The sequence below is a fragment of the Pelodiscus sinensis genome, chromosome 7 (genome assembly GCF_052426305.1).
Source record: "Pelodiscus sinensis isolate ZL-2025 chromosome 7, ASM5242630v1, whole genome shotgun sequence".
NCBI classification, from domain to species: Eukaryota; Metazoa; Chordata; order Testudines; family Trionychidae; genus Pelodiscus; species Pelodiscus sinensis.
The window spans coordinates 23941735-23969031 of record NC_143058.1 but is presented as its reverse complement, the minus strand read 5'-3'; the positions used below and the strand labels follow the sequence as shown (position 1 = coordinate 23969031).

Here is a 27297-nt window from a genome sequence, read left to right as displayed (position 1 = left end):
TTTTCCGGAGGATCTCTTATTCCTACTTCAAGCCAGAAAAAAAGCGGCAGCCATGTTTATTTAAATCCCGCGGGGGATATTTAAATCCCCCGTGGGATTTAAATAAACATGGCTGCCGCTTTTTTTCCGGCTTGGGGAAAAGCCGGAAAAAAGCGTCTAGACTGGAGCGATCCTCTAGAATAAAGCCCTTTTCCGGAGGATCTCTTATTCCTACTTCAAGCCGGAAAAAAAGCGGCGGCCATGTTTATTTAAATCCCGCGGGGGATATTTAAATCCCCCGCGGATTTCCTTATTCCCAAGTTCAAAATTAGCATGCCCCTTCCGAAGAATGGGCCAGTGTAGACGTAGCCTGCATAAGAGCAGTCATAAGAGTTTTGAACTGTCCTATTGTCACTTCCTCCTGATTTTCTTTCAAAAAACCTAAAATATAACATCTCCTGTTATGCGGATCTAAAACAATCTCTCACCCAGATCCCCCCCCCCAAAAAAAATAGGGTGCACATGTGAGAGCAACTCTCAGTGAAGAAGAGACATAAAAATGGTGGTGTTAGTTAAAAGAGTGGGTCTACTATATGGAATTATTATTTTCTAAGTGCCAGAGATAAAATGATGACGTTGATTCCAGCACTAATTTTCTTTTGGATTATTATTATTAGTGGCCCTAGTCATGGATCACTCTCTTCACTATAACTACAGGTTATAGTTCCTTCTCTGCTGTCCAGAAAGAAAGTTTATCATCATGCTGGCTAGCTGGCAAACAGCTACAGGTGCTAAGTGTCTGTGTGCAACATAATGAAAAGTTTGTGTGCGTGAGATCTGATTCAGCAATCAAATGCACCATATGTCAGAAGCTTCGATTTGGCTAGGGTAGGAAAAAAAATTACAAGAACAAGAGAAAGCACAGACTTAAAAATGTTTTTTCCGCTTGCTCTCTTTTGGTTTGTCTGCTTTATATCTTTTTTTCCCCCACTTGTGATATTGCAATAGTGCTCAAAACAGATATCTTAGATCAGAGTCGGGCCCAACTCCAGGAGTACTTCAATGTCCATGGGATAGGGACTATGTCCACTTAAAAGTCTCAGAGGGGTATCTATGCTAGTCTGTAAGGGCATGTCTACACAGCAGGGCTAAACTTGAAACAAGCTACGCAACTTGAGCTATGTCAACTGCGTAGCTTCTGTCAAAATAGCTTATTTCATCTTTGGGCACGTCTACACAGCACTTATTTCAAAATAGAGCACTCTTTAACCCAACTTCCCTTACTCCTCAGACAATGAAGTTTACAGAAGTCAGAGTAAGAAGCCCGTTATTTCAAATTTATTTCGAAAGAACAGCTTTGCTGTACACTATGTTATTTCGGAATAACTAACATTATTCCAAAATAACGCTGCTGTGTAGACATGCCCTCAATGAAAAAAATTTAAAAAACAACAAATGGTTGTGCCCATGAAAGCTCATGATACCATCTTCATTTTTTGTTAGTGTCTAAGATGCTGCCATTCACTTTTCTTTAAATGTGACACTTAGACATTTGTTAGGTACCTATATAATAATATGCAGAGTTTAACACAAGTCCGTGGGAACTACCACAACAAAAATAAAATATGTTTAGTTATAATCAGCTACCTGCAGGTAAAACTCTTTCAAATGGGAGACCATTCTGTTGAGAAAATGTATTACAGGTCAGACCTCCCAAAACTGGGACTCCCTCATCCAGAAACACGGGTGTTCCTGGACTAGGGAGTTCTGGGTAGGAGCCCCAGTGGCAGGAGGGCTGGTGGGTCAGAACCCAGCGGGGCTGGGACCAAGACCAGCACTGGACCCCCAGAAGCACGACAGAGGCCACAGCAGCCTCTGTAGCAGGGCCAAGGACGTAGCAGTCACGGCAGCTGCAGTAGCTGGGCCAGGGTCAGAGACTCGGTAGCAGGGCTAACAGTAGTCATTCCAAAATACATCTTTGGAAAAAAATCATTGAGATGTTTTGTTAAAATTAGGGAGAGATGGACCAAGAGGTATTTCAGGGGGAGCAAGTTTCAAATTCTCATGCGCATTGAAGCAAAAGGCACTTGATACTAGCATCTCGACAAGGTGGATATTTTGTGATTGCAGATAATCTGTCAAACAGAGATTCAGTGAGCTCCCCAGTCTAGCCAGGGCCTATACTGTTAAGGGCAAGTTACAGTCAACATGTCACTAATTTAAAGAAGTCAAGGCACGTATAATATATTCGCAATTGCTCAGACAAAAAGCATATGTGCTATTGCATTCTAAACAAGCTGGAAGTAATGGAGACCCCTGCTGTAAGTCTTGCTAAAAGGGTATTACTATAATTAGGCCTCATAGTCACAACAGCATCTGCTTCTGTTTCAAGGTCAACACAGGACATATAAGGGCACAGATTTGGGTAAATTATGCAACTAGAAAAGTCACTTTTGTACTATGTAAGGCAGTTGGCTTACCATGGAAGATGCATGGCCAGAAGTTATGCCAAGATTCTTAATCTGCTTCATTGCCTCTGAATGAATTGTCTTAACAAGATAAATCTTAAAGATGACTCAGGCTGCCTCATATAGAAAACTTCTCCCAGAAACACAGCTGTAGGTTCTGATGCACCCAGGAAGTGCTGTCAGATAGTGAAGAGAATGAATTCCTGGGACCACAAACCAAAGGGCACACAACTGTACATTCTCAACTCAAAGATTAAGTCTTGTAAATTTGTGAAGAATACACTGTACTTTTCATACAAAAGCAAGTTGTTTAAGTGTAAACAGAAAAAACAACCTTCACTAAGATACACCAGCATTCTAACAATGCTCTAAATACACTTTTAAAATTATCACCCCAAAAGACATTATATATATGCTGAGTAGACAGAGGAGTTTAAGAGATGCTGTTTTTCAAATCTGTCATTGATAACACATAGGTTACTCTCCCAGACAGCCTGCTCTCTTCTGTGCATGACTAGAGCCAAGCACCCTGGCATCAAAAGAAGGCTTCCGGAAGAAGAGCTATACTTTTGCAAGTCTAAAAACATTTAGCAGCCTTTCCTAGCTGAGACTGATAACATCTCACAATAAGGGCATAGCTATAACACTTGTTTATAGCAAGTTGGGGAAAGATCAGAACTGCAGCTGGTCAGCCTCAAAGATTCCTGAGTACATTCTATTCAACCAGCCAACAGATGCCTATGATTCCAATAGCCCAGAGGCCTTCCCCACCTCTGAAATCTATGCAGATTGTAGCAATCACATAATTTGAAAAAACCAATGAAGAGGTGAGTCACTGTGAATTTATCAGACTGCATACTGCCTTAAAACTTGGCTAGGAACTCTCCCCTTAATATTTACAGCTGAGGACAAATAATGTATGGTGGCATCAGTCATAGCTCTTTGGTACAACTGTGTAAAATCAATGCAGATTAGATTGTGGCTGTAATGCTAAGTGGGGGACACCTAGGAGCACTTACCCAGGAACAAACCAAAGACACAATTTGGCTCCTACTTCCCTTTTATTCTCCAAAATTGTAGTAGTCTACACTAGCTCATTAACTGGTCTCTTCCCTCGTCACTCCAGCTTAGTTGCACTGGCCAGCATAGTGTGTAGAGGGTGGGGCAGGGCATAGTCAAAGTTTTCTGTCAGTCCCCACTCACCCACCCATTCTCCATTCACATGCAAGAGGGGTCACATTCTCACACAAGCTACGATTTTCCCTTTGTTAATTCACAGAAGACATCATCCCAAACTCAACATTTACCACACTTTAGAGATGGTATGGTAATAGTTTCTCTTCTAACTATATTAAGACAGTGTAGCTACTGTTTGTACATGTGGTAGAGGATTATCTATCAGATACCATATAAGCACCCCATATGTACCAGCATAAGGCTTTGTGTAATTGAGTAGATGGAGACTCCATCTGGAGAACAGAGCATAAACCTTTCTTTTCTGGGGAAAAACATGTTTTAAGTTCAATTACCCTTGGGGAAAGTAAGAAAAAAAGGAAGTTTATGATTTCAAACAAAATTTGCAACTCTCCAAAAAAAGTGAATTTCAAAATGAACAAAAAATTGCAACAGTAAACGTTAAAAATATCAAAAAGACAAATGCAGACTCTTTTCATATAAACTGTTACTTGTCTTTTCCTTCACTACTTTAGTACACACAGAATGCTTTTGTCTTTGAGAAGCACAGAAACGTTGAGTTGTCACCACAGTAATAAAAAAGCCTATCCTCCACATGCCATACAGTCATTATGCAAATTTCAAAAGGGAACTTCAAACCATGAGTGATTTCTCTCAGCTATGACCCAAATTTCCAGAAAAAAAAGCTATTTTTTTAGATGAGTGAATTTTGCATAATATGCAAATTAACCAAAACCAAACCTTTATTACATTGTCCCACAAAATGAACTCTTAGAATGCTGACCATCATTAAAACATTGTAACATTTGTACCTCTTGCTGATCATTTTTCTGAATAAAATTATGGGCCAGTTTGTGACATTTATACCCAGGGCTATATTAAGGGGAATATGATACAATCCAAAGGGAAGTTCTGGGAGAAACTCTGATTCCAGAAGTGCAGCCCCTCTCTGAGGAGATTTAAGTACAGAAGGAAAGTGCATATTGCATCATCCAATTTACCTTGTCCACATTAACATCTTCCAGGAAATATCCCACCATTGTCTTTCCACTGAAGCAGTTCTACCAGTTATAACAATGTTAGGAAACACTAGTGTAATGGGGCACAGATATTTTATCATCCTATTCTGTATGTGTAGGCCTAAAAAACTCTGTCTTCTATCTGCATTACCAATCCCATTGCTGATGTGACAGGTGCTGCCGTAATGGCAGTAATTCAACAGTGGGAAATTACACTAGTGTGGTTTTGTAACGGTGCAATGCACTCCTCTCTCCCTTTCCAGCCAGCATAGGGTGAGACGATAGTTATAAGCTTGCATCTCTCACCCCTTTGGGGATGGTTTAAGCATGAGGCATTACAAGGAGAGAGTAGTCACTTAGCTCATTAGACTGCAGGGACTGCCGTTGACTCTCCTTGTACTGTAGTACAAAGAATGTAACAATAGCTTCTGGAGTCTGTGGAACTATATGACTTCAACATGTAATAAGCACATTAACTTTCACAGGGAGGAAAGGGCTTTTTGTATTCTCCTTCCTCCCTTTTCAGAACAGTTTAGCCCTAAACAATAAAGTTCCAAACTGTGCCCTAAATTACACAGCTGTATGAAGGTAACTAAGGGCTGTTTGATGACTATAATAACTATATACTTTTGTGCAAACTCCAGAGTTGTATATACCATAGTCCTAAAGTTAGCAAATGCCAAGTGGAATAAAATCATTTAATATTAAAATATGTGTCTAAATTTGTCTCTGTGAAAGGATATATAAGAGTACCTCCTATCATACATCTTTAACAATATTCTTCATGAATAGCATTAAAGTTAATTTAAGGTTTCTTACCTACAGAATCATGGACGTCTTCTTTTTTCAAACTGCTATCAACTTGCAACAGTTTAACTATTTCTAAAAACGGAAAACATCTAGGTCACATGTCTAAAGAGTGCAATTGGTTTAATTTCCCTCAACTTATAAAGACAGAAAGAAAACAGTAAAACAAAAGTAAAATAAAACCACTTCCTGCAAAGCAGAAGCCAAGCACCTTACTGATAAGTCAATTAGTCTATAGAAAAAACGTTGCCTCTTGGATAACGGGTAGCACAGTAGGACGCAAACAGATTTTTCAGTTAAAATCATTATAAGTCTAGAGAATAGCATTAACTTTTTGCAGAAGGTAAATGTGCAATTTAAGAGGAAATGCTAGGAGGAATTGTGCTGCTAAGCTCTGAGACAACTTCCCTTTTCTTAGCTTTTCTAAAGCCTTTGGGTGCTAAAATTAAAAGTTTGCAACAAATCTACTCATGCATTTTTTAAAATAGATGTTTAGTAAACATGCTGCTTACTGTGCAGTAAATTGGAGCCTCTAAAACAACATTTCAAAGCTCAGTCCATACTCAGAAGGTTTCCTAGTGAAGTTGCATCGGTCTCAACTTCAAGCTTGTTACACACATAATGATAAGCATTTCTAATTCTTTAATATTTCATTTTAACCCATCCCTATGTTCCAGTTCTTAGAAAACTAAGCAAACATATCTACTTTTCTGGATTACTACCTATAGTTAGTCTCAAATCTATTTCTCCACCCAAACAGGGTGAACCTAAGGAGGTGAAATTTGACAGTGTATATAATAAGAGCTCCACACAAGCACCTTTCGCAATGTTATAGATCCATACATAGCTACCACACTTTCCAACACAGATGACTTTCCTCTATTCAGTGGGGAAAGATGAGACTTCTTCCACTGCTTATTTCCTGGCTGGCTATAAAGGGTCATTAAAACAAGGGCAATGTCTAATCGTTTCAGACTGTGAAACACAGCCTGAAAACCCTGCTTTTGATGCTCTTTATAGGATACTATGATATTTTTTGTCTTCAGCCACCTATAGATTAGCTAATGACATCACAGCTAATGACATCACATGTTCATAAAATCACCTGATGACTATGAGAGAAAAAAATCCAGAGCATTAAAAACAGATGGAGGGAGTCTAGAAGAATCACTCCTATCTCCTCAGAAGAAAGTAGGAGATTGGAAGGTAAAGGGAGAAGGTGGTGGTTAAGAGACCAAGGGTATGTCTACACTACAGCATTAATTAAGCTAATTCAAAATAACACATCTAGACACAAAAACTAATTCGAAATAGCATTCTTCTATTTCGAAATAACACGTTCACATTGAGTGGACCCTGAATCGAAGGTAAGGCTGGCCAGAACCAGAGCCAGCAGGGCATCAGGGTCGGACTTAGTGTGGGGGGCTGCTGCCTCAGGCTAGCCGAGGTCTGTGCTTAAAGGGACCCAACCCCCCATCTCCGACAGTCAGTTCTCAGCTTTCTCTGCTTGCTGGTCTACCTCGCTGAGGGACAGCAAAGCATTTGTGTCTCAGATTGCCCTCGGGGCACCACGTCACTCTGCAACATGGAGCCAGACCTGCCCCCAGGGACTCTGCTGCACCTCGTGGACATGTTGCCAGCAGGCTGCCATCTGGGAGGACCATCGAGGGGATGTCAGGATCCAGGGGGCCCTGCGGGAGAGCTTCCACCCTGAGGAGCGCTAACAATCTTCCCGGTCTGCCCCACCGGGGGCTTGTGCCCCATTCCTCTCTCTCATCCTTCCACTTACCCTTCCCTAGCCCCCCTTCCTGATGTCAAATAAAAGACACGTATTTTCAAAAATAACAACTCTCTTTATTCAACACAACTGGGGAGGGAGAATGAAACTGTGGGGAGACGGGGGAAAGGAGGCAGGAGAGAGGCTGGGAGAGGGGAAGGGGAAAACTGGAAGGAGGGAGCTGAAAGGGAGAAACAAGGGGAAGAAGGGGGAGGGGAAACTCAGGGATCAGGGGTGGGGGTCTCTCTGGGCCAACCGCCTCCCAGCATGGCGAGGAAGGGGGCCTCGGCATCCCTGGGGGGATGGGGAGGAGGGTGCAGAGGTTGAGGTGGGGGGTATGGACATTGAGGGGGAAGGTGTGGAGGTTGAGGAGTAAGAGGTGGGAGGGGGGCAGGAGTGGGAGGAGGGACAGTAGTTGGGGGGCAGCAGGTGCAGGACCGGCACAGGGCACCATGCTCTGCAGCAGGGTCTGCAGGTGACAGTTCCTTGCTTGGTCCTCCGCAAGCTGCTCCCGGCAGATCTGCAGGTCCTCCAGCATCCAGGCCTGAATGGTGCGGTGCAGGGCTTGCAGGGCCCTCAGGTGCTGCTCCCAGGACTCCAGCTGCATGGTAGTAGTCCCGAGCAGGCCACGGGTGCGGGAGCATGTCCCAGGCGGGGTGATGCGCCCTGCATGAGCAGCTGGTGCAGCTGGAGAGAAAGAAGAGAAGTGGTCAGTTCTCCCTGGGGACACAGTGGATGATGCCCAGCTCCCCGCTGCAATGTGAGGGCAACCATGTCCTGCACTATCATAGCCGCTGTGCTTTCACAGAGGCCATGGTCAGGATGTCTGGCTCTCCCCGGGACTGGGAGCTGCCCCAAGACTGCACCCATGCCCCTGTGTCGTTTATAGTGTGTCTGGGACGGGGGGGGGGGGGAGGGGAGATGTCCCTTTCCTCTGTGTAGAGGGGGCGTGTGAAGGGAGAGCGTCCTGCTGGGTCCCACCCCGGGGTCAGGAGCGTGTCGGGTCTCTTCACACATGCATGTGCCTATTGGGCCATGGCCCCTGGGTGTCACGCAGCTGGAGCCACCTGCCCACTAACGGCTGTTATTTCGAATTAACGTTGTAGTGTAGACATACCCCTACAGAAGGAGACGCAGGGGGTCTTAAGACCTGGGGGAACCTGGAGCATCCCAAGAAAAGAGTGGGATTACTGTGATTTGTGCAGTGACCTGGAGTGGATACTGGATGAAGAGAGGATAAGGGAAAATACTGGAACACCCTTCCCATTGATCCACCATCCCTATTTGTCTCCTTCCATCTGTCCTTCCCTACCACCTCCTTTTCCCTAGCCGCCTCCCACCTGTTAACCTTTGTCACCCATCCTGGCCTTCATCTTGTGTCTTTTTCCCTCTCCCAGCCCCTTAGTCTTGTCATCAGAGAACTGGGAATTTTGGATGTCATAGGTGAGCAATGAGAGCAGACTAAGGGTGTGTCTAGACTACATGCCTCCTTCGACGGAGGCATGTAGATTAGCCAGATCGGAAGAGGGAAATGAAGCCGCGATTAAAATAATCGCGGCTTCATTTAAATTTAAATGGCTGCCCCGATCTGCCGATCAGCTGTTTGTCGGCAGATCGGGGGAGTCTGGACGCGATGCCCCGACAAAGAAGCCTTTCTTCATCGACACAGGTAAGCCTGGTTTCACGAGGCTTACCTGTGTCGATGAAGAAAGGCTTCTTTGTCGGGGCATCGCGTCCAGACTCCCCCGATCTGCCGACAAACAGCTGATCGGCAGATCGGGGCAGCCATTTAAATTTAAATGAAGCCGCGATTATTTTAATCGCGGCTTCATTTCCCTCTTCCGATCTGGCTAATCTACATGCCTCCGTCGAAGGAGGCATGTAGTCTAGACACACCCTAAGAGTGATAGTTGGGTGACCCTGTGGCATAACTGCCCACAGTCCTCAGTATAGGCGTGTGCAGCACATTTCATTAGGGTGTGCTCCCAAAGAATTTTTTTAAAATGCACTTTAACCCCCTCCATTAGCCATACTCCTGACCCCTGTTAACCACGCCCCTGCCCCCCATTAGCCATGCCCCTGGAGGTAACCCTCTCTGGAAAAGATGGGCACATGACCAAAAGTAAAAAGTGTTATGTGACCCCCAACCCAAGGACTTTTCCCACCATCCTCCTACCAATAGGGATTAATTTGGCCCCCCCAACCCCTCCTCCCATGCAACTATCCTGCAATTGCATTAATCCAATGTGTGTGACATTAATGCAGGGGTGGAGAGGCTGCGGGAGGGGGGAGGGGCAAGTGTTCCCTCTAAGAGTTTCCTCCCATGAGCAGAATGAATTTTGTGTTGTGCACCAGTACCGAATTCATGTGACTTGCTTGGATGTGCCATTGTGGCACCCAAGTTATTAATAAATATTTACCTTTCCCCTCTGCTGCCATGTCTCCTTCCCTTGCTCCATCAACCCCCCTGGTGCCTGGTGCCTGCTGCCCCCCAGCCCCTCACCCTCCTCTGCTGTCCTGACTCCTGCCCTTCTCACTGTCCTCAGCCTTCCTAAGACTTGCCCCCCCTCCACCAGCCCTTCTCTCCTCCGGTGCCCACTCCTCCAGTAGCCCCAGTCTGATCATGTGACCTAGCCCTCCTCATCCCTTCTTCTAACACCTCCCTCACCTCTCTCCTCTGGTGCTGGTCCCTCCCCTGCAGATGTCTGCCCTTCTTCTTCACCCTCAGAAACCCCTGGCACCTGCACCTTCCCTTAGCCCTGCACCCTCCTGGTGCCCCCCTTCCCTCACTGCCTCTGCCCCCTTTGCCCTTTTTTCCCTTATGCCCATCCCCTCACTACCCTCTGCTCCCATTACCCTCATGCCCCTGTGCCCTCACACAGGACTTGCGCCAACCCCACCTTCCTCATGCCTACCCCTTCTGTCAAGCCTTCTCCCAGCACCTCCCCCTCCAATCCCCAATGCCCTTCCCCTCTCCTCTCCCATCACCAGTGTCCCCTCTCCCACTGACACTTCCCGTCCTGACCTTTTCCTCATTGTCTGCACTTGGCCCCCTGGCATTTGTCTCTTCTCCATCCTGTCTCTTGGGGTATGTCTACACTACCCTCCTAGTTCGAACTAGGAGGGTAATGTATGCATACCGCACTTGCTAATGAAGCCCGGGATTTGAATTTCCCGGGCTTCATTAGCATAAGCGGGGAGCCGCCATTTTTAAATCCCCGCTGCTTCGAACCCCGTGTAGCGCGGCTACACGGGGCTCGAACTAGGTAGTTCGGACTAGGGTGCCTATTCCGAACTACCGGTACACCTCGTTTCACGAGGAGTAACGGTAGTTCGGAATAGGACCCTAGTCCGAACTACCTAGTTCGAGCCCCGTGTAGCCGCGCTACACGGGGTTCGAAGCAGCGGGGATTTAAAAATGGCGGCTCCCCGCTTATGCTAATGAAGCCCGGGAAATTCAAATCCCGGGCTTCATTAGCAAGTGCGGTATGCATACATTACCCCGCTAGTTCGAACTAGGCTAGCCACTTTGCAGGGCTGGAGTCTGTGCTCAGGCCCCAGTCTCCAAATCCGGAGCTAGAACACTCAGCGCCGAGGAGTTTTAAAGTCCTGGGCCGTGACATCACGTCACACCTGGACATCCTCCCTGCTCACCTGTAAACACGGTGCAGCAGCAGCAAGCAGCAGCCAGCAAGGGGGAGCCTCACTGAGAATCGTGCATGGCAGGGACGGTCCAGGGCTGAGGGGGATGCTCTGGGGGCGGGTGGGAGGATGCGTGGGGAGTCTGGCAGGTGGGGGCCTGGGACCAAGGACTGCTCCATGCAGAGCTGGGGGAGAGACCCAGCTCCAAATATTGCTGGAGCAGGGCCCCTGGCTCTGACTATTAACTCGCTGCCCATAGTGCCCGGTACACTTCCAGGTTCAGGGTGCAGGGCCCCTTTAAGTGCGGAGCCCCATTTGGGGGAATCAGGCGAATTGGCCTAAGTCTAGCCCTGACTGGATGCATCTTCGTCCCCACCAGCAGACGGAAGGCTAGCCATCAGAAGCCTGCCCGGTGTCACTTGAGAGCCACATTCAACTTCGGTAATTATTGAGGGTGAGGAATGTTTTACTAACCTGTTGTGGACATGTGTAAGTGCTTGAGACTAAGTAAAGTTTAGTTTTAAGTGAAAGCACTTTTGTGTTGTCCTGTTTGTACCATCCATCTATCAGTCGGACGACCATGTCTCCCCTGAATTATTTCCTGACACCACCTCACAGAGAGTAAAAGTTACCAAGAGGTTTGAGTTGAAAGAACCCCGGGTAACAGATGCAGGAATGGAACTGAACAAGGCTTTGAAGGTAACACTGAGCAAATTGCTCTGGTTACAAGGTATGACTGTAGGAACTATATTTAGAGGACATTTAATCCTAGTACCATCTTGCCCTGGAATATGCCCCCATTCCTATCCAATGGCACTGCAGGACTCTACTTTAGTTCCATGCAGAGTTCTTACTGACAGGTTTTCCAGGCAAAATGCTAGCCTTTGCAGCAAGAGGATGGAATCTCTGCTTGATTTCTGCCTGAGGAAGAATTTCACCATTTTCAGCTGTAATATTTTAGCAATTGATTTGAAGTGAATTGGTTAGCAAAAAATCTGAAGTTTTGTTCATACTCACAGGGAATGTGAAGCTTTTATGGGGGTCACAGTGGAAAGTAAGTGGAATATAGACCTCACATTGGTTTCCATTTATTTCTTATAAAGTATCTGAACTTTTCATCTGTGAATGCCTAAAAAGTAAAGAGATTGAAAATTCAGCAGCAAACACTAATCTTTTGTAATTTATTGAGAGTTGGTTTATAAATAATGCAATTTTAAACTATGTTGTGAAATCTAACAAATCTGAGGAAATTATTTATTTCTCAGATAACTAGATGAATTTTGCTCAGATTTTTGTACAACAGAAAACATTTTCATCAGCTTTATATAGTACTTATTTGTGGACGAATGATGTACAAATAAAATAGAATACTTACATTTACTTTACTACAAAAATCTGAACCAACTTTCAGAAATTTTGTATGATACATGTAGTAACATTTCAGGCAACTGTTTAGTAAACTATGGTTGTGCTATATGATAACCAGAAAAATGCCATTCTCTGGTGAAAATTAATTGAAAATGTTAAATGTGCAGTGAAAGGCAGAATTGCTGTTGCTACATTACTTTCTCCTAATTTCTCTAGCATCCAGCTGACAGGATTGCCAAAATGCTATAAAGAGGTGATAGCTTTACATATTACCTAAACTTGTGCAGTACAAGCTCCTTTGTGTGATCTGTGAAACCCTGAAAATATGTTAGACGTGCATGTAAAGCCAGTTTAGTCAGAATGGGAAAGTTCTAAAATGCTAGGTAAGCTAAACAGGAAACAAAACCCAAAGCAGCATTATTTGAAACAGGTTGCTGCTCAGTAGCTCTACTCCTGTATGACTATGTAGGCAAGTGAAAGCAAGGGGTACACAAATGTCCTCCTCCGGATGCCTAGTACCTGGCATTTGAAAAAAATTCAGTTTGATTATTCTTCATCTCATGGCTACAGCCATTACTGATATGCTGTTTGAGGCAGGTAGTAGGCATCTGAATACAAATGAATCACAACTGAAAGCAGAAGATATATTGTTACAGGGTATATAGACTAATATCCTATGATGTCTTAAAGCTGATTGAGGATACTGATTGCCTGGGAGTTTTCACAAACTGAAGTATACTATTTGCCTGCAGGATAAGTAATAAACACAGGCAGTAGGAACACATGATTCTTCATGTTTCTGGGTACTGTGTCTGAGCCCTGCTATGGACTGATAATTTCCAAGGGTGACAGGGTATCTAATATTTTTTGTCTATTCAGAGGGGTAGCCGTGTTAGTCTGAATCTGCAAAAGTGGTGAGGAGTCCTTTGGGACCTTATAGACTAACAGAAGTGTTTGGAGCATAAGCTTTCATGGGCAAAGACCCACTTCATCATGCATCGAATGAAGAGGGTCTTTGCCCACGAAAGTTTATGCTCTCAGCACTTCTGTTAGTCTATAATGTGCCACAGGACTCCTCGCCGTTTTTGTCTATTCAGTCTCTTGGTCTCTGCTAAGATAGCTAACAAGGAAGTGAATCCATGCTAAACACACTGTGACATGTGATATGAATAATAGAAACTGGATCGACTAATTTCACATAGGACATTGAATATCCTATGTGAGTCAGGAAGTTAACAGCTTTCATTCACTTCAATCTTGGCAGGAGCTAATAGGTATGTCCCACTAAGGCAGCAAGCTCCTAAAAGGCACTTTTTAGAGCTACAGTTGACTCTGGGTTGAAAGAAAATTGTGATGACAGAGCGGGAGAAAGCTCCAAAGTTTTGCTTTGCAAGAATTTAACTGAAATATCAAAATAATTTATCAAAGATTTTCTAAAATTCAAGGAAGTAAAATATTTAATCCTAAATGTTGCTCACATTCTATCATAAATTAGTTAATATTTACCATATTTTGAGTGTTCTTCAAAAAAGCCCTGAGTTGACAAACATTTTCTAACAGGCTAACAATTAAAGATCTCTGACGATCAAGGACAAGAGCTACACACAAAGGAAAAGCTAACCTATGTGTAGAGGTATATGTTCTGAGGTAACAGCTGGTAGAACCTGTAATCACAGAAAAACCTGTGTTCATTAGTATTGCAAAGGAGAGCGGAGAGGGGATTTTGGTATACTTGTTAGCATATGTGTTGGTTCTTTTACATTTTTAATATTTTCTCTGTAATGCTTTAATCATAAGAATAAATGTGCTTGCTTTAAAAGGACTGTGTGGTAACTTAGGGCAATTATGCCATTTATAGCCTCTGAGAATAAAGTAAAGTGCAGAGAGAGGCCTGCTTAGGCAGTCTGACTTGCTTGGAACTCTCAGGGCAGGTAGGAAACTGCAGCTAAAAAAACTTCTGGTCACGAAGGAGAGAGCAGTGGGACTCTGCTCAAGAGAGGTAATGTTTGAAGTGTTGGAGCCTATGGTGGGTGCCTTGCTGGATAAAGGAGGAGGAATGCAGGTGTAGTTGCCCTGAACTGTGATAAAGTCACAAGAGGAAATCATCATATTCTTAAAATTACATGTGAGGTCTTATTTACATCACACCTTTAGCTTAAAGTACAAAGAGATGTGATAAGAGTTTAAAAACAATCTTAAGTCCTCAGAAGTTATGTATGGTAAAAAATGCCTTTCCTATACAGCAGTTGCAACAGTTCAATATATAGCACCCTGAAGATCTAAATTATGGAGTGACTTCAGATGAGAAACATACACTGAAGGAGGTGGCACTCACATTCTTGGAAAAAGTTGCCTAGGCTGAAATTAGAGCATCTTTTGGTGCTGATTTCAGTATAAGACAAAAGCTATACCTTTTGAAGTGGGCTAGATGTTTAGAGTGGAGTTATATGAAAACTTTATATCTTACTGATCAGTATATTCTGTTAGCTTTCACTTATACAAGGAAGAGTAAACAATAAAATTCAGCACTCCCTCCAGTGTATACTTCTCAATCCCAAAGGTATATTGCCCTATTCTTACACCCCTTATTTCCCCAGGTCAAACAAATCCAATTATTCATCTTTTTTATATTTTTCATCCTAGAAAATCTGAAGTCAGTGGTAATAAAAATAAAATAAAATAAAATGTTATACAATATCAATTTCAGCTGTACTGTATTTCAGATTATGCACCTCTTACTTTGGGCTACTGTCAGATATTTTAAAGGCCAGTGACTTGGTTTAGCAACATACAATCTTAAAATGCAGTGAAAACATATGTGATGTTAGATCTTTGTGTGCTAAAAGCAGGAGTACAAAAGCATTAAAAAGGTAACTTGACATCACACAATAAAGGACTTCTTTAAAAGAAAAAGAAAGATTGTTTCACCATACTTTAATATATGGCTCCACAGAGAAGGTAGCAGTCAGGTTCAATTAAAAGACTTCTTCAAAATGCTTTTCTCCTCCTACCAGCATTAACTGGGTTGAACTGTGACCAGCTATTCTCCATACAAGTAATCATTGCAAATAGGTGTTGAGAAAGCTGGAATATGCTGAATTTATACTTGAAAAAGACATGATAGAAATTATAGTTATTTATGGTATGCTTCTGGCACTTCAGCCCATGCTGTTTCTACCACTGTCTCAGTGATTTTATATGGAGAGTGAATAGCATGAGGGAGAAGGCTGAGCAATGTAGGATTCCACTGACAAGGACCAGTTGCCACTTGGTTCTTTTTGAGAGGAAAAATCTGATATGTTCCAGGATATTTCTGTTTGCATCAAATGCTATAAAGAGACTCAATAAGAAGTCTAGATACTGTGCTGCAAGGTACATGAAGAGCTAATGCAGTTCACACCACACTTGGCAGCAATGCCAACTATTTGTGTCACTTGTGGACTATTACTTGTAAATTATTTACCTATGTTGTAGTCTCTCTGGAGTCTTTGTTCCCACCCATACCACAATATATGACATCTGAACTGCGTGGATGCCACCTCCAGGAAAATGAAAACAAAACAAAGGGAAAGAAATAAAGCAAGAGTAAGAGAAACTTCTTTGTGGAGACAGGGTAGTTTGCTTTTCTTGTTGCCAAAAGCTGGCACAGCTCCCAGAAGAGGCTGTGCTACTCCAGCTGAGCTGAAAACAGGAGGAGGAAGACAGACCAGCTCACTAGATTTTAGTGGATTCACCATCAACTTTATGAAAAAAGTTGTAAGGTCTTTCCTGCTTGAAACAAGTAGCTCCATTTGATCCAGAATGAAAAATGAAGGAGTAACGTTAGTTTGAATCAAAGGGTTTGATTCAAACTAACGCATCCCAGAGCGCACTTCCCGGTTCAAATCAGCTGTTGAGTGGAATAATGCGCGGGTGGCATTATGCTAATGAAGCCCGAGATATTTAAATCCCCGCTTCATTAGCAATTTCTGTCAGCTACATTTGCATCACTAGCTCGAAACAGGGAGCAAGTGTAGATGTACCCTCTGTGTCTAGACTGGCATATCACAAACTGCCACTATCCCACTGGCACATTCTGTAGCTAAGGTGTAAATGGTCATGAGAGGATCACTCCAGCAAAAAGGGTTCTTGTAAAGTTAAATAGCTGGGATAGTTGCTCTGACACCCTCTCTTCTGCCACTGTGGGAGATGGGAGGGAAAAACACGACCGATACTGTTTACTATGATGATTCCCTAGAGGCTATTGGTATAAATTAAAGCATCCTCATTCCCGTATGCTGTGTGCTCCTTAGCCACATCAATGGATCATCCCATAATGTCCAACTTTTGCCATACTTTCTAAACTACTATGGCACTATTATGGGATCAGAAGTGGCAAGCAAGTTTTCAGAAAGACAAAACTAAGGGAGTGTTTTTGAGGAAGTTTGTTTGTTTTAAGGAATTACAAGAGGTGGGGAAGAAAAGAGAGAGAATGAAAGGTACACCTCAGAACAGTGGTTTCAATTTTTTTGTATTGGGGATCCCATTCATACAGCAAGCCTCTGAGTAAGACACTCCCCTATATAAATTAAAAATGGAGGGAAATAATTTAATGAGAGCTCAGGGGTGTTAGCTCTAAGATTTGACATTTTATGATCCCTCAGTTAACCACCTTGCAACCCCTCGGAGCAGGTTGCAACCCCTCAGTGTGAGAACCCCTGGTCCAGACCATACTGTTTCATGGTTGGGCACTGCAGCCATCATGCCTCAGATCCCTTGTCATTGCCCACCCAACTAGGAGTGTTAACATCATGCTAGGAATGAAATTTATTAAGGCCCAAATCCTTTTCTCTTTCATAGCTTCTACCCATATTTCAGGCTTGAGACACCATTTCTATTAGATTCCCAGCTCCCTCAGAGCAACAGAGTTCTCTGTCAATCCTGCTGTGGAGAGAGTTATCCCCAGATCTCTTCCTAGAGCTTCAAGTTAAAATCCTTCTTTCCTTGGGGCAGAGTCTCCATAACCATTTTGGGGGACTATGTTTGAATTCTGGTAGGTTTTCCCAGCCCATTGTCATCCTGATTCTTCGAAAGGAGAGCCTCCTAGCATGTCACCCCAACTCTAAGAATTCCTTCCTTAGTTCATGTCTGAGTTAAGAATACCCATTTTGTAGCCTTAGCTAGTAGTTACATAACACAGGCATCAGAGTCCCCCCCCCCCCTTTCCCAGTTTGTTCTGCTGATTCTCCTACTGATTTTTTTTTTATGTTGGGATTTGAGTTTTGGGAAAAACTGGATTTTTATGTACCAGATCATCAAGGTACATAAGGAGGTACATACCTTTATGCTTGTTGTTATTCGGGTTGCTATGCACATGCACAAACCCCTGGATGAACTGGGGCCTGAATGCAGAATAATCCTAATCCTTAAATCCAGACAGTAGTTACCACTGTTCTATAAAATAATATTATAGTTCAGTCACTACACAACAGTACCTCCTGTCAGATCTAGCAGATGTATTACAGCTTACTGAAATTTTAAATGTGGTATCAGTTTATATTATATTAATAGAATAAAAATAGTAAGCAGTCACTTTATAAAATCATTTTAACAATAGATTCCTTTTTCCTTCCATTCTATAGCTTTTCCCTCTCTCCTTAATATTCAGGGCAGGGTGCACACAAATCCCCCCTGAATCACTAGGAGAATAAGCCCCTAAATTAATGACTGTTGAATGTCTTCCAATATAAGCATTTGAAAGAAAGATACTTAAGGGAAAAAGAAAATGACTTTTTTCCTGATCTTTTGAAGACTGAATGATTTTCCCCCCATTCTACAGAAACAGATTCCAGACTAATTTTTCCTACTAGAGGCTTTAAAGTATAAAACTCATCAAACATCTTGTCCTCTGAGACAATGTCATCTAAGTTCAAAGGATGTATAGCCCTGCAAAACTGATGTCTTATTTCAGAGCTAATGCCTTAGCTTTCATTGACTGTTTGATTTGATGAAATTAAACCAGTTTTTACAGATTCTCTAAATATGAAAAAAAATTAGAAGACACAGCCAAATCTCATAGGTCTCCAGAAAAAGATTGTATATATATAATAAGAATATTTAACAAGAGGTAAAATGTTATTTTCAATACATTTATGCCTATCTTTTTCCAGGACAGTTTTATAAAACCCTGTATTTTGCAGTTACTTTTCAAAGATTCTTCTGATTCAAAACAAAAGTCATGCACTACATTCATTTTAATGAATGTCATTAAAATTCAAGACTCTGATTTTCACAAGAATAACATCAAGAAAAAAATTGTTACAGTGTGATCAGACTGATTTAGTAATGGGTGAACTTTAAGAAGTTTGGAGGGTTTTTTTGGTCCCAGTTGCTAAATAAGACTCATTCAGAAAACCTCAGGATAATAGATTCCATTGTCTGCATGTTTATAATACTGACTCAAGTTAGGCTTTTCTCCAGACTTTCGAGGGTATTTTAATATTTTAGTTTTCATCTCAGCTGAAACAAGAAAGTGCAAGAAATAGGGAAAAAAGTGTTGTGTTATAAATCTACCTTCCTCAAAGATCAGACTTTTATAATTCATTGCTCCAAGCTATCGGGCACGTGATATGAGGCACTAACCCCATTTCCATTCCCAATGTGGAACAATAATCCACAACTAATAGGTTTAATTTGTAAATGTGAATAAAGAGATATTTCTTTTTCCAAGTCACCCATTCTCAGCAATGTTTTCCAACTCTGTTGTAGTATGTGAAGCTTCATCTGATAAAACACCTATGCAATTAGCAATAAGGGAAAATTAGATGCGGTAAGGATATTTGATTATCCATCAACTCTGAATGAGCTACTTAACCATGGGTTGACCATAGGGTTGACCCTATAATACTATAATATTTGTGTTTAATGATAGTGGATATTTCCAAGGGCTACATCTACACTACAACTGAAAGTCAACCTAACACACACAATTCCAGCTATATGAATAACATAGTTGGAATTAACATACCTTTAAGTCCACTTACTGCACAGTCTACACTAGTGTTTCTCACTAGTGGGCTGTGGGGCCACTTTGGGAAAGCCTCTAGCAGGCCCATGCCATTTTGTTTACCAAATGGGTCTATAGCCACGGAGCCTCGCAGCTCCCATTGATTCTGGTCCACCATTTCCAGCCAAGGGGAGCCACAGGAAGCAGTGGCCTGGACCATGCCTCCATGAGGAGAAAACACCTGAGGAACCCAGAACAGGTCACAGCTGTTTTTAAACTTGAGCGAAGGGAAGGAATCCATTTTGAAGCATTTGGAAGAGGGGAAATTAATCAGGAATAGTCAACATGGATTCACCAAGGGCAAGTCATGCCTGACCAATCTGATTAGCTTCTGATGAGGTAACTGGCTCTGTGGACATGGGGAAGTCAGTGGATATGATATACCTTGACTTTAACAAAGCTTTTGATACAGTCTCCCACAATATTCTTGCCAGAAAGTTAAGGAAGTATGAATTGGATAAATGGAGGTTTAAGGTGGATAGAAAGCTGGCTAGATTGTCAGGCCCAATGGGTAGTGATCAATGGCTCAATGTCTGGTTGGCAGTTGGTTCGAGTGCCTCAAGGATAGGTTCTAGAGCCAGTTTTGTTCTATATTGTTATTAATCACATGGATGAGGTGATGGATTACACTAAGCTAGGGGGACAGGTAGATACATTGGAGGGCAGAGAAAGGGTCCAGAGTGACCTAGACAAATTGGAGGATTGAGCCAAAAGAAATCTGCTGAGGTTCAACAAGGACAAGTACAGAGTCCTGCACTTGGGATGGAAAAATCCCAAGCATTTTTGCAGGCTGGAGACCGACTGGCTAAGCAGAGGTTCAGCAGAAAAGGATCTGGTGATTACAGTGGATGAGAAGCTGAATATGGAGTCAACAGTGTGCTCTTGTAGCTTAGAAGGCTAATGGGATATTAGGGTGCATTAGAAAGATCATTTCCAGCAGATGTAGAAAAGTTATTTTTCCCCTTTATTCCGCACTGGTGAGGCCACATCTGGGCTACGTCTACACTGGCCCCTTTTCTGGAAGGGGCATGTTAATTTCAGCTATCGTAGTAGGGAAATCCGCGGGGGATTTAAATATCCCCCGCGGCATTTAAATAAAAATGTCCGCCGCTTTTTTCTGGCTTTTAGAAAAGCCGGAAAAGAGCGTCTACACTGGCCCCGATCCTCCGGAAAAAGCGCCCTTTTCCGGAGGCTCTTATTCCTACTTCAAAGGCGGCTTGCTTTTTCGAAAGTTCCGCTGGCAGTCTAGATGTTCTTTTTCAAAAGAGGCTTTTTCAAAAGTATCTTTCGAAAAAGCCTCTTTCGAAAGAGGCTTGCAGTCTAGACATAGCCTAAGGGACTCCAAGAAGATCTCACTAAAATGAGTGATTGGGAAACAAAATGGCAAATGAAATGTAATGTGGATAAGTGTAAAGTAATGCACATCGGGAAAAATAACCCCAACTATACATACAGTATGATGGGGGCTAATTTGGCTACGACAAATCAGGAAAGAGATCTTGGAGTTATCGTGGACAGTTCTCTGAAAACTTCCACACAGTGTGCAGCGGCGGTCAAAAAGGCAAATAGGATGCTAGCAATTATTAAGAAAGGGATAGAAAATAAGACACAGAATATCTTACTGCCCCTGTATAAAACTATGGTACGCCCACATCTTGAATACTGTGTACAGATGTGGTCTCCTCACCTCAAAAAAGATATTTTGGCCTTGGAGAGGGTTCAGAAAAGGGCAACTATAATGATTACAGGTTTGGAACAGGTCCCATATGAGGAGAGGTTAAAGCGACTGGGACTTTTCAGTTTAGAAAAGAGGAGACTGAGAGGGATATGATAGAGGTATATAAAATCATGAGTGGTGTGGAGAGAGCCGATAAAGAAAAGTTATTTATTAGTTCCCTAAATAGAAGAACTAGAGGACACCAAATGAAATTAATGGGTAGCAGGTTTAAAACTAATAAAAGAAAGTTCTTCTTCACACAGCATGTAGTCAACCTGTGGAACTCCTTGCCAGAGGAGGCTGTGAAGGCTAGGACTATAATAGAGTTTAAAGAGAAGCTAGATAATTTCATGGAGGTTAGGTCCATAAAAGGCTATTAGCCGGGGGATAAAATGGTGTCCTTGGCCTCTGTTTGTCAGAGGCTGGAGAGGGATGGCAGGAGACAAATCACTTGATCATTGTCTTCGGTTCACCCTCTCTGGGGCACCTGGTGCTGGCCACTGTCGGCAGACAGGATACTGGGCTAGATGGACCTTTGGTCTGACCCAGTACGGCCATTCTTATGTGTGGATGGCATGAAAATGCAATTTAAGATACACTGACTCCAGCTACCTAATTATTGTAGCTGAAATTGCAACTTTTAAGTCAACCTTTAGTGTAGACCTGGCTACAGAGACTATGACAATGATACCTAGCATGTGCTTCATGAACAACTAACTTCTCTCAAGAGACCTGCATCCTGCTTTCTGGGAAGGAAGTATAGGAAAGTATAGCAGTATCTTTGCAGAAGTGCAGATATTTCCAAATTCCATAGTTGCGAAGATCAGAACTGCTCCTGTAGGCTAAAAATAGCATTTTTGTTGCCCTTTTCTGGACCTTTCCAATTCCAGTGTATCTTTTTTTGTTGAGAATGGGGCAACCACTTCTGCACACAGAAGTCAACCACATGTAACCCCATATGGAGACATTTTATTTACTACATGCAAGATTAAAATAGTGCATTTTGGGGGCATCCTAATAGAGTGTATTAGCAAATTTTTAGTTGAGTGACACTTCCATTCTTATCTTTCTATTTCCTGTATGAGAAATTGTTTATTTGTTTTGAGTGACACTTTACACTTCTACAGTGGATTCCATTGAAATAAACAAACTAGCAAACAGTTACTGATTCATAATATTTGACTGTACCACACTATTCTCTTTACTTAGACTATCTCACAGAAATCTTAACTACAAAGGCTTGGGTTTGCCACTTTAAAAAATGGTATCTCATCAATAGAATCTTTTATTTTACAATCATTGACTGCCAACAAGCTTCAGAATGCACATGTATTCTTATAAGTTGGACTTGGGAGTCCCATACCATCCTTCTGCTGGGACCACTAGACAACACTCTCTTCACTGTAAGTCATGTTCTTAGTTTTATGAGAGAGTTTTGTTGGTGCTCTGAACTCCCTACGAGATGTTGCAAGTGCTACATTTCAGGACTTCCTAGATTGGGACAGGTTGGAGGCCCATCAGGGATGGTAATTATTTTCAAATTTTGGATGAATCACCAGCTGGTTTTGTGTGTTTGTGTGTGTGTGTGTGTGTGTGTGTGTGTGTGTGTGTGCGTGCGTGCGTGCGTGCACACTCTTTTAATCCAAGATATGCTTTAACTAAGAAATTACTGGGATAATTTTCACATACATCTTCGTATTTCTACCTGGTTGTCAAGGCTGTTCCCCACTCTAGCACTTGAGTACAAAAAATGGAGAGCCATAAGAGACTTTAAAAAATCCTGCCACTAAAGGCTTCTGTTTAAAAACTCCCCATAGACTCAGATTCCCTGACCTTGGATGATACCCTGCCATCACCCAAATTCAAAAACCTCTTTGGGAACCCATGATCACAAATTTGGGAATTTCTTCCTGTAAGGTACCCTCAAGCTCTTTAACCCTCCCTCTGGAGAAAGCTTTAAAAAAAAACCCACCCTGTGACTTCTTAATAGCTGTCGTTGCAGTCTTAGGTATGTACACATAGAACCTCCTGCCTTGTAGGACACAGGAATCCAATCATGGTATTAAAAAGGTGATTTTTACTAGCAAAACAAAGAAAACAAACCTGCTTGTTAGGTGTTACAGAGTAACTGGGGGAAAAAAAGATTAAAACCACAGAGAATTGCTTCCCTGTGATTCAGTTTAAAGTCACAGCGTGCACGGCTAGGGTGAGAAGAGGGAGGTCACATGGGCTTAGCACAGAGAAATCCAACAAATACAAAAAGAAAGAAAATAATGTGATTGTATCTGACTAAATATTTCCTATTCTTGTCACATATCTGTTATTCCAAGGGTTAATCCTTCCCTAGGTATGGATGTCTCTGGATATTCCATGCCTTGTTTCCTGGCTCAGTCCAGCTCCACTCTGGCCATAAATAGGCTTGCCAGGTGTTTTTCCTGGACAGAAGGCCGCTTGGGACATTCTTCCACTGCCACAACTGGCAGGGGCGGGGGGAGCGGGGAGTGCGGGGATTTAAAGGCACAGTGACCCTTTTTTGGTGCATTTTTTCCCCAACAACTTCGGTCACCCAGTTTTTGTTTTTGCTCAACAACTTTGGTCCTTTTAAAAAAAAAATTTCCTGCCATATTCGGTATTTTTTGTGAAAGTATTTGATAAACTTACATACAAAGACTGCAACAGGAAGATCAATGCTTCATTGGCTCTCCTGGCTTCCTGCCAAAACTTTCTGCTCCCTAGCACTCCTGAAGACTCTCTAGGACCCACTGTCTGTAGTTTTAACCCTTACAGGCAATTTAGTTAACTGAATGGCTGGGATGTCCATAAAAGGATAGTACACCTCCCATTTATCGCACTAGCAATGATAAGAAAGTATGCATACTTTATAAGCCTGTATAAATCTTATTCCCATCTTGATGGCACTTTGAAAAATGATATACTATTCCTCTTCTGTGTCATAGCAAAAGGAAGTTTGATGGATATATGACGGCAACATATTGAAAATCTTTCTGTAAAATGCAAGTAACAAACCAATAGTACTCTGCTTAACTGCCCTCAGTGGCTATATGCACCAAATTGTGCAATCAAGTCATAAAGTAACAAATGTTTCCATTTTGAATGCAGGATTTGTTCCTTATTTTCTAAAGCAGTTACATATTGTTTGATTAATTGCTGAAAACTGAACACAGAGATAAAGGGAACTTTGAAATTCATACCTTAGAGTATTAACATGTATTCAGTACTAGATATAAATGTCAGAGAGAAAAAAGATCTAATGAACTCTTTATTGGTGAAATACAGTATTGGAGATGCATAGAATTCTAAATGGTTTGTAGCTAGCCTGTATCTTGAATTCAAAGTAACCATGGAGAAGCTTACTTACAACATGGACTTTCGTTCCACATTTATAATGTCTTCTTCTGGGCACAGTAGAAGACACTTGGTATGATAGAAGTTGCAGCAGCTGGCTGAAGTTTAGTAGATTTTACTAAGGTTAGCAAATTGTCCAGGAAAGAAGCAGTTTAGCCATACAAGTACTTTTCTTGCTGGAAAATTACAACACCATAAGTTTTCATTTTCCCTGATGTCTTCCCTGCCATAATAATGCTTCGGGATTTAAATCCTTTGCTGATATTGTGACTTCAAAGCCTTAAAACTGCAATTGAATGAAGCAATTCATCTGTCATTATTCAAATATGAAGCAATTATGATGAAATAAAGATAGAATTCCTCTGAGAAATACCCCCAATCAATTTTCACTTACATCTAACTAGAAACATAAAATGATACTTAAACAAATAAGTTCTGTCCCTAGTTTTTATTACCTAAAATATGAATTACTGGCATATAATATATTCATTTCTGAATGTTAGAAGTCCTGTAAATATATTTCACAAATAATGAAAAAAGTCTATGTTTAGCATGAAAAAATATTCCTCAGCTGATTGGAAAAAAGTGTCCAACAGTTCTTATGTGGATACAAAAGCCAGATCTACAAGGGACTTAGGTCTAGTCTACACTTACCTCCCCTCCCCCAGTCAAATAGCATAGCTGAAGTCGATGTACTTACTGAAGTGCTTTCCATGCAATAATGTCAGTTGACGCTGGCTACTCTTATCATCCTGATGGAGTACCAGAGTTGATGGGAGAGTGCTAAGAAGTTGATGAATCATGTCTAAACATATGCAAGAAACCGACAATTGATAGAGTACTGTCCTTCAGGCACCTGGGAAATCATCTATGCTCCCTATTCAATGTATGGGGAGAGTTAGGCACCTTCGAATGTGATGCACAAAACCAGCCACCAGAGTTAGCTAATAGGAGATACTGATGAGATGCATATGTCCTAACTCTCAGATCTCTTAGGGCATTTGGCACCTACCTCTGATTGAACCTACCCACCTACCACTTACTGGGTACTCCTCTCTCTCAGAATCCGACTGCTCAGGCAGTATTTCTTGCAACTAATTCCACATAATACTCTGAAGAAGCGGGCTGTTCCCATGAAAGCTCATGATACCATCTACATGTTTTGTTAGTCTATAAAGTGCTACCCAATCATTTGTTGTTTTTAAGATTATCCTGTACAAACTAACTCAGCTACCCCCTGAAGTTCCACATAACCTGGTAGGGAGATGGGTTAGAAAGCTCAATTGTTAGGGTATTTATTAGCAATGTGGAAGACCTCCAGGTGAAGTCCCTGAAGAAACAAAAGGATTTGAATAGGGATCTGCTATCTCTCAGGTGAGTGTTCTAGCTATTGAGCAGTATAATCATTCTCACTCTTCATCTGGCCCAAGTAATACTGAATGAAAATGGAACTGCAGTAGGAAAGTTTGAGAACCAATGGTTGGCATTGATCCAGGGATTGATTTGTACCTCTGATTTTCCCAAATCAGCTGGAGACAGCTATTGAGCCAGGTTCCAGAGGGTCCAGAGGCTGTAGTAGAAGAACAAGGCTCCTGTGTCTTCTTCAGTGTTCATGCATGTCCTGAGAGATGCACAGCTTCAGGGGCTGAACTCCCTTTTTGTTTTGGAAAGAGAATTCAACTCTCTATCCTTCCCATTACAATATTTGGCCATAATTCTGCAAGTAGAACCTGTGCAGTTTCTACCTCCCCACAGTTTTTCAGCAGTTGTGCATGATCTGAACTGAAGTAATTAAGGATATCTACATAAGAGTAAATTGTCATGTTCAGAGAAAAATGACACACAACAGACAAACTCCTCTTCTTATTGGTAAGAAATTCCCAAATATTGTCACAAATCTGTGTCAGTCCTCTGGGAATTTTTTAAAAATTCTGAGTATCTGAGTATTTTTCTTTCCTGCATCTTTAGATCCTTACATCTTGTTTAATTTGAAAATGTAATTTCTTCAGACCATCCTAAAATTAAATCTGATCGCAATTAAAATTCAGTGGTACAGAATACTGAATTTAAAACCAGAGATGTAATTAGCTGGAAGCATTTTGGGGTGTATACAACTAATTACTTTAGCACATAATTATTTCTGATTTTACTTTGACAATCATAACTAAAAGCATTTGAAAATGTAGTTTATAATATTCATGTCTTATACAACAGTTTTTCCACTAGATGTTTTCACTGAATAATATGTAAAATACTGACACCTAATGTTAACTTTCAGTATTATTCATTTCATAAAATGTTTGTATTAAGTTTGTGGAAAAAATAAAATCTTTATAACCTCTAATATTTTAAATGTAAGATGTTTGGATATATTATGAATAAGCAGACACTGAATAAATGTAGGAGAATGGGAGTTGTGTTTATCCTCAGGGTTAACTAGTAGAAGTAAGAGCTTAAGTGAGAAAAGCTGAAGCATCAAGTGAATTTTGCTGTACTAAACTTCACTCAAATGTAATATATATATATATCCATGTGCATGTAATTAGCTACTTAATGTTTACCCAGCGCTTTTAAAGGGCCACAGAAAGGCAAAGTATATAATATTCATTAACAAATTGTGGTTAGGTCATAGGCTGAGCTCCACAGGGGCTAGGAAGAAATGTCCTTACTTTCCCTGATTATAATCCATGGTTCAACTAAATATTTAGGCACATGCTTTAAATTAAATATGTGAGGAGTCATATACAAATCAGTGTGTTGAAAGCTATGCAAATTCTGCAGTGCTTTATTAGACTGAAATTTGTATCTCCCACTGAACCGAAGGACCAGTACTTGCTAATGACTTGTCTTCTAATAGGGTGCATCTACACAGCATCCTAAATTCAAAATAAGATACACAATTTATGCTATGCATA

At 41.8% G+C, this 27297-nt stretch overlaps 1 protein-coding gene and 1 long non-coding RNA gene across 5 annotated transcripts in view; both read right to left on the bottom strand.

Moving 5' to 3' along the window:
- Window positions 1-5802, bottom strand: part of ARHGAP15 (Rho GTPase activating protein 15) — a 497535-nt gene extending 491733 nt beyond the window's left edge. Inside the window, exons 1-2 of one of the 4 annotated variants that reach the window (XM_025191035.3) lie at window positions 5480-5801; window positions 2460-2623 (exon numbers count right to left, since the gene is read on the bottom strand). In XM_025191035.3, coding sequence (XP_025046820.1) covers window positions 2460-2510 — 51 coding nt within the window. In that variant the 5' untranslated portion in view covers window positions 2511-2623; window positions 5480-5801. Of the gene's footprint in view, window positions 1-2459; window positions 2624-5479 lie in introns of all 4 variants that reach the window. The other 3 variants (XM_075933317.2, XM_075933318.2, XM_075933316.2) reach the window with 3 other exon arrangements.
- A 1527-nt stretch (window positions 5803-7329) lies between these two features.
- LOC142830160 (uncharacterized) lies at window positions 7330-20649 on the bottom strand. Its single transcript, XR_012905147.2, has 3 exons — window positions 18968-20649; window positions 11904-12015; window positions 7330-7931 (listed from the first exon to the last, which is right to left on the bottom strand). It is a non-coding gene; the product is annotated as an uncharacterized LOC142830160 (long non-coding RNA).
- Between the last annotated feature and the right edge of the window lie 6648 nt (window positions 20650-27297).